The following is a 7,197-nucleotide window of genomic DNA, read 5'->3' on the forward strand; positions in this document are numbered from 1 at the left end:
AAATTAAATGCTCTGGCTCAGAGAAAACCTGTTTTAGCTTGTCATGACATAATTAAAAAACAAATAAAAAACCTCATCAAAAACTATCTCGATTATTCTTAGAGTTTTTATCGTCACCCTGTTTAAAATTTCTCTGTTAACAAAACTATAATTGTCATAAATGTAACTGCAGAAGGAGAATATTGCAGTTAACGATTTTAGGGAACACACGAAATGTAGTTCAGTGTTACTGTTTCTTCTTTCCTTATATCAGTTCTAAAATTAAACCTACATTGAACTGATTTACTATATTCTGGTTCTAAAAATGGGTTGAAATAACCAAAAATGGTAATACGTAAGGATCCAATCCTGCTCCCACGGAACCACGTGCTAAAAATCAATAAGATCATGCCTTTGATTCATAAAGTATCTGAACATGCTAATAGTGGCTATTGTGGATCTAAACCTGCAAACATTCAATCAGACCAGCAGTCCCATATGAAAGGGACATCTTGCTTAGCCCAGGACTGCCCTGTTAAGTGTTTACATAAATATGACCCTTCTTTGAAGTGTTAAAAGAATACAATAACTGACCAATCTTTACTCAATACGTTCTTTAAAATATGAAATTTCACATACTGAAATGCCATCAATTCATTCAAATCAAAATCACTAAAGATACCTATCTGTTATCCTGAATCCATAACACACACAGCGGCATTTATCATAAATCCATTTGTAAATGTAAAAACATTTAAATGCTTTATATTTTAATGTAGTGTCACTACATTAAATATATATTTAATTGTATTATATTGCATATATAATGTATATTTTTATATGTATTCATGCAGATGAAATAACTACAAAGTGAATGTACTTTGTAGCCATGAACTAGGAACAATATACATTAACATTTTCTCTTTCGCAGGGCTAAATTGCAGTCTGTGAAAGCATATACAGAACATTAAGCCAAATGTAGAAAGCACTTCAATAAAAACTGCAATTGTTCTTGCATGCTTAGCACAATACCTTATCTTTATGCACTGAAATGAAAATAGGAATTTGGAAGAGCGTTAAATTCTACCTACTGTCTGGTTTGCATCCCAAATTTTGTGTTTTACAATTACTATACCTGTATCTTTTGTTATCCACTGGCACAATGTCCATGGCAATGTAATATTGCTGATGTGGGTCTAAGCCTGAGATCTTCACTCTCATTGCAGGGAACATCCGCCTAAACATAGAAAAAAGGGAAGCAATTTTAATACAAAACAGACTCGGAAACAGTCTGTACAGCAAAAGCAACCAGTTTGTGGGTACCCTCCTCTCTCCCTAATACAGAAAAGTCGGTAGAGTTTTGGGTTTTTTATCAGTATGCCACACAGCCATGCAATTGTTCATTTCATAGGGAGCAACAGTTTTTTAAAGTGCATATTATCTGACCAATGCTTCATATGTTTTATGATACATTATGAGAGCACAGACATCACCACTTCAGTTCAACTGTATTGTTAGAAAGTAATTTTGTTCTAAAGCTTTTATTTTAGCAACATATGCATTTAAACCCTGCTGCACATTTAGTAGACATATATTACATGAGATGCGCAAGTAGCCTCTCTTATCAAGCAAGATCACAACCTGCAGAAATTGAAATAGTCAGCTGAGTTCTAGCTGACAGCTGCAAAGGGTGTGTCACCTATATCAGCAAATTATATCATAAAACATGGTGATATAATTTAAAACCCAATGTGCCATTCTATAACCAAATAATATATTTCTTATTCAGAAGGGTCTTCTGGTCTGCCACATACTACAGGTGAAGGGCGTGAGTTGCTTTATGATTGAAAGGGACAGTAAACGTCTTTACTGAAAGCAGAGACCAAGTACAAAAGTATATTTATAGATAAGTTTGTAATTTAGATCATTTGGTGGCCAAAAATGGAATAATTAACCAATGTGGAGATTTAGATTTAAAAAATCATGTCTCAATTCAATGTATGTTTGACACTTGCCTTTTATATAGAAAATTCATTATCGAAAGCAAAACTAAGAATATTTAAAATGACTAGTTGATTACATACTAATAAAAGATTTTTGTCTTATGTAAATCCAGATGCCATCCAAGTTAAATTCCACATTTTCAGCTGCTCTAAAACAATTAGCAAAATTAAAAGTTATTTGTAGAAGGAAAAAATACGTTATTTCTAGAATTTCTTAATAAGCAGCAGGGTGAAACTGTCTTGGCTAACTGGTTTTTACTAATATTTTAGTGCACCTGTAAGATTAAAAAAAGAAAAATCTTTGACTGGACTTTCAAGACAAATGTTGCTTTGTGCTGGTTAAGACTGCATTTTGATCATTAATAAAGTCTCACTGAAAATGGAGAAGGTAGCATATGGATTCAATCAAATATGTTTTTGTAATTTCTAATAAGTTCAGATATTTTTATACTAGCCAGGTTTTTGCCATGTGTATCCACTGGAAATGGGGGGGGGGGTTATTTTAAAAGAATACAACATTCATAGACTTCATCCTAATGAACAGGAAACCTAAAACTGCACATGCTCCTGTGCCCATCTAAAATTATTGTGATCTACCTAGCTCATAAATCAATTTGCTTTATCCACTTTGATGTATTTGCAGATTTTATACTGTGTGTGCCATCTGTACGGTTATTATAAATTAGCTGTCCTAAACAGCATACAAATCTGGCTTCTGTAACAACAGATTTTGTATTTGATTAACATGACTGAAACAGGGGACAATGTGTTTATCCACCTGAAGGAGGACACAGCATAAATCAGGAAGACAATTAGGATATCCTGTCTCCTGTATTCAGTCTGATTTTCCTTCATTATTGTCTTCTGAATGAACTGTAATCATCTTAACCTCCTAGAAACTCCAGCTTTCCCTAGCTCCAAAAAACAAGGGCACCAACAAATTAAAGTGGTCCAGAGACTAAAAATGTTTCCATTGGTTGGATTTACGAGTGTGCGGTGGAAATAACTAACATACTACCCGAAACCGCTGCCTGCGGGAAGATGGGCCCGAACTCTTCACATTGCCCATCGCGATGTGATTTTTGCGTGGTTGTGCAGTCCGAGTGCGATTACTTCTAAGCAATTTCTCTGTCCCTGCGCCGCCCTGCTGCTCCCAGCAAAGGTGCGGAACCTGGGCGCTGGCTGTCTACCTTTGCCCAGTGGATGTGCCCCGGGGGGCGGAGGCGGGGACCAGGATGAGTGCGCGCTGCGCCTTTTTACCTTCCTGCCTTGGTGATGATCATCTCGGTACCGATCTCATGGAAGCGCTTCCACAGCTCGGCTCCCTGCAGATCTACCCGGGGCGCTTGCTGGGCTGGTGGAGGGGAACCGGCCCTAGCCCCCTTGGGGGAGCCGCCGGGTGACACTGGCGGGGACCCTCCTAGGAAACTCCCTTCGCAGCTGCCTGGAATGAGAGCCGGGAAGAAGGGAAGCAGGAGAGCGTGTCAGGCAGAGAGCAGCGGGGCCAGGATCTCCACAGCCCAGGGTTTGGGGGCGGAAAACACCCGGGGAAAGGGCTGCTGGATCCAGCCCCTTCCTCAGAAACAACCGAGGAAAAGAGCAAGTCAAGAATCTCCCCGCACCACCCACCGCAGCTAAGGGCGAGCCAGCGTGAGGCCTGGAACAGCTCCGGGGCCTCCTCAACGCGCCCGCTCTCTCCAGACCCCGCGTTTACACGCAGCGCGATCAGAGCGCACTGGGCCCTGGCGCGTCTATAGCTGGGCCCTGCGCTCGGATGTCCCCGCGCGGGGTGCCGAGTTGGGCCCTGAAGTTCAAAGCTGACACTGCACGGGTCGGGTGGCTTACACAGCAAACATGCCCCTTCCAGTGCCGGGCCCCCCCTCAGGGCTAGGCGCAAACATGCAACACTGGGGCAGCCGAGTCAGGCCACTTGCTCTGCTTTTTGCCGGCGTGCGGGACATGCATTAGCTTTGCTGCAGATTTCCTTGGACACGAAGACATGTGATTTGACCTCTGCAGAGCTGCCTGGCTCTGACATATTAATGCACCGGGGTTTTTAACTGTCACGAACCACCGTTGCTCCTCGCGGCGGCTCATTTATGTCTAAGTTGTGGGGTGAGGGTGTTAACTTGAAATGCAGCTGTAAAAAAAAAAAATCCCAGGGCAAGGAACTTTTACATGAACATGATCGCTCCGCCCCAGGCGCTTGGTTTCCCAGGAACCGATGCCTGGAGAAGTTTAATTAACACATCTCCGCTCTGACAGATATTTTACTAGCAGCTCACTGGCGGGAGAGACTTTTCCCCACGGTGTTAAGGGGGGGGGGAATAATCGGGGTGGGGGAGAAGGAAAGTGTTGGATCCGGAGCCAAGCAGGGTTCAAAGGAGAGGAGGAGAGAGGAAAGAAACTTGAAAAGCCCGGGGTCTGTCAAGAAGAGTGAGCCTCCCAAAACAGGGAAGAGCCAGGAGTGACTGATCAGGCGCAGGAGGGTTTACACCGAGCAAAAATGAGCCAACCCGGATTCGGAGTAGAATACGCCCCCTCCCTTTCTCGGCATGCCTGGGGAAGATCCACCGGCCCGACTGATGCGTGGGGCGAGCGGCTGCTTTGACAGTTAGGGCGGGGTGGGCAGATTTGACCGGGCCCGGGTTCAGTGACAGGATGCGAGCGGGGAGGAGACTCACCGGCGGGTCCCCGGGCACCGCAGCTCAGCTCCATCTCGCCGCAGCTCCTGCCAGGCGCCGACGCGGCCCCGGCGTGGGGCTGCAACGGGGAGCTCTCGGCGCCTTCGCCGGAGCCCTTTCCGCAGCCGCTGCCCCCTTCTTCCTCCTCCTCCGCCGCCGCCTCCTCCTCCGCTCCCAACTTGCGCCGCTTCTGCGGCTTGTGCTGCTGCTTCTCGGCGCCGATGAGCGCCTCCACCGAGAAGGCGTGCGCCTTGAGACTCATCGCGCTGCAGGGCGAGGTCCGCCGCTTCTCGGCCATGCCCGGCGCCCCCGCGCCCGCGCGCCCTAGACCCCGCTCATAGGCGCACAACAGGCCCCAGCCTTGCAGGGGTCTCGCCCCCTCCCGCTGCCCCAGGCGTGGGGGGTCTCCGCGCCCTTCTTCCCAGTCCGCGGGATCAGCCCAGTTGGTCTAAACTTCGTCCCGCTGGCGGGCTCCCTGCGTCCCTCCTCCTCCTCCTCCTGCTGCTGCTGCTGCTGCTCTGCCCCGTCTGACGGGCCAGGCAGGACTGACATGGGTAACAAACGCGCTGCGGACACAAATTAGGGCCGGTAATTGAAATTTGTTGCCTTGATCTGTCAGCACTTCCAAGCGGGAGACCGGTGGGAAAGAACTCGCTCATTAGTGTCAATAAAGTGACTGGGACTGGGCGGAGCCAGGGCGTGGTGTCAATCAAGCCCCGTGCGGGCCAATCAGAAATTGGGGATTATCTCGAGCCCGGTCCTTCTTCCTTACAAGGTTATAAAACTGCAGGGTGTGGGGGGACTCAGCGGGTTGCTCGCTGGCTCCACAATTCCCCCTCTTTTTTCCCCCTCCCGGCGCGTCACCTTCACGTCCCGCCTGAAAGGTGCGAGGCTCCTTCATTTGACAGGGACAGCAGCCCAGACCAGAATTCAACATATAAAAACAGGTCCGTGCCCTCCCCCCGTTACACTCCCCTCAAATTAAGTTAAAATGAACATTCATTAAACGGGGAACGCTGCTTTCCCTAGCTTGCAAAGTTTCCTCCTGGGAACACACGCAAGCCTCGGAGGATTTAGCTTTGCATATATGCAAATTAAGGGGTGGAGCAACACTAACGCTAATTAGCTTGCCAGAGGTTTTTGTTCTTTTACCTTTCTGGACAGGAGCTTTTAATGCTATGGTTGGGACCGTACCTGATTTAGACTTAAAACTCCCCTCGAGGAATTTCATTTGAAATGAGATAAACTGTCCCGAGATTTTAAATAGTGCCTACTGTCATGCCTTGAGACAGTGGTTCTTCGGGGGAGCAAACGATTTTTTCTAAAGAGCAGGGTTTTGTGGTTGTCTTCTACGGCGAGGAAAGATGGTATTTAGAGAGTCACCCGAATTATTATTAAAATGGGCGAGCGTGAATCTAAGCAGCAACACATGAAGTCCCCGTTAAAATAATATATTGCAATTGAAGCTAAACAGGAAAAAAAAGAATTAAACGAAACCTTGTATAAACACTGAATACCCGGCCGCTGTAACTTAAATAATAATCATCTTCAGGTGCGGAGTAGTAGGGAAGGGTTCGTTTTGTCTTTTTTCCTAGGAACAAAAACTCCTGAGAGCTGGGGCCAAAATTATCTTCGTTGTTTCTTCGAGCAAGTCAAAGAAACTGTGTGCCTATCCAGGTTGTTAGCCTATCACGGTGTTACAAAGTAGTTCATATCATTACATTAGAAAAAAAAGTATCTCTTAGGTGTAATGAAGATTAAGATTTGCTATCGGACCGATCATGTGTTTACGGCAGTTTTAAACAACCCTATCAATATTCTGTAATGGTGTGACTACTTTAACGTTCTGTTGTCATGTATGTTCTTTAGAGCTATTGTTTGAACTACTGAGGGGCAAATTTTCTAGTTCTAAAGGTCCAGATTACAGGGCTTTACATAGCACTAAAATGTGGTATGTAACCTTAATAACGAGTGGACTGAACCCCCAGAACCGGGGAGAAGGGGGATGACTGCCTAGCAAATATCCTAGTACTAACTCAACTTTCCAAATTATTTTTAATTATTTTAACCCTAATTTAGAAATACGTTATTGGTATGAAGATATAGATGTCCGACACACATTGAGTGAATCAAACAAGCAGAGACATTCTCCAGCCCCCCTTGGAGAAGATAGTAACTTGTCTTAAAGCAAGTCATAAGTAGAAAAATCACACTGCAGTTGATGTCATTTTGAATCTATAGAATAATGTAAAATGTCTAGTGTCAGTCACTAAACAGTGCTGTGGAGTTAGTTTATCTTTACTTTCAATCTGGGATATATTAACTGTTCCGTGGTCTAAAATCTGTCTGCTCTGCCTATTCCAACTGTGTTTGAATCTGAGGAAAATCAGATGTGCAGAGTGGATGAAAGTGCTAAGCTAAAGGATCTTTCAAGAGTCTAAACTCCATCAGGATGGAAATTAGGTCAGTATATACAGAGGCGGGAAATGGATCTGTACATGCGGCGGCTCCGTGGATCTCTCTGTAATTAG

The 7,197-nt window shown here is 45.1% G+C and overlaps 1 protein-coding gene across 1 annotated transcript in view; it reads right to left on the reverse strand.

Moving 5' to 3' along the window:
- The window catches only part of TBX18 (T-box transcription factor 18), a 31,935-nt gene extending 26,821 nt beyond the window's left edge, over positions 1-5,114 (reverse strand). Inside the window, exons 1-3 of the mRNA XM_006133338.4 lie at positions 4,667-5,114; positions 3,243-3,426; positions 1,115-1,216 (exon numbers count right to left, since the gene is read on the reverse strand). Of these exons, the coding sequence (XP_006133400.2) occupies positions 1,115-1,216; positions 3,243-3,426; positions 4,667-4,964 (584 nt within the window). The 5' untranslated portion in view covers positions 4,965-5,114. The remainder of the gene's footprint in view (positions 1-1,114; positions 1,217-3,242; positions 3,427-4,666) is intronic.
- Between the last annotated feature and the right edge of the window lie 2,083 nt (positions 5,115-7,197).

The sequence above is a fragment of the Pelodiscus sinensis genome, chromosome 3, assembly GCF_049634645.1.
Source record: "Pelodiscus sinensis isolate JC-2024 chromosome 3, ASM4963464v1, whole genome shotgun sequence".
Classification (NCBI taxonomy): Eukaryota; Metazoa; Chordata; order Testudines; family Trionychidae; genus Pelodiscus; species Pelodiscus sinensis.